At 79.7% G+C, this 301-nt stretch overlaps 1 protein-coding gene across 2 annotated transcripts in view; it reads left to right on the top strand.

Moving 5' to 3' along the window:
* The window catches only part of SEPTIN9 (septin 9), a 143,798-nt gene that overhangs the window by 37,661 nt on the left and 105,836 nt on the right, over positions 1-301 (top strand). The window contains exon 1 of one of the 2 annotated variants that reach the window (XM_007462372.1): positions 53-258. The exons of the other annotated variant lie outside the window; for it this stretch is intronic. Coding sequence (XP_007462434.1) covers positions 204-258 — 55 coding nt within the window. The 5' untranslated portion in view covers positions 53-203. Of the gene's footprint in view, positions 1-52; positions 259-301 lie in introns of those variants that run through there. 2 annotated transcript variants of the gene reach the window in all.

Genomic DNA, 301 nt, shown 5'->3' with positions numbered 1-301 from the left:
GCGGCGGCGCGGGGAGCAGGGATCGCCGGCGCCCGCCCGCCTCCCCCATTCATTCAGCCGAGCCCGGGGGCCGAGGGGCTCCGGCGGCCAGCTCTACACGGCGGGAGCGCGGGCGCGGCCCCCCAGCCAGCGCGCAGGGCCCGTGCCGGCCGGGGCGCTTCCTCGCCGCCGCCCTCCACGCGTCTCGCCGCACGCGAGCCACCATGTCCGACCCCGCGGTCAACGCGCAGCTGGACGGGATCATTTCGGACTTCGAAGGTGGGTGCCGGCCGGCCACCGCGCCGCGGGCGTGCTCGGGGGC

This window comes from Lipotes vexillifer, unplaced genomic scaffold (assembly GCF_000442215.2).
Source record: "Lipotes vexillifer unplaced genomic scaffold, Lipotes_vexillifer_v1.1 scaffold1691, whole genome shotgun sequence".
In the NCBI taxonomy this organism is placed as follows: Eukaryota; Metazoa; Chordata; class Mammalia; order Artiodactyla; family Lipotidae; genus Lipotes; species Lipotes vexillifer.
Note: the sequence above shows the minus strand (reverse complement) of the source record. Positions and strands in the feature narration are given on the sequence as shown.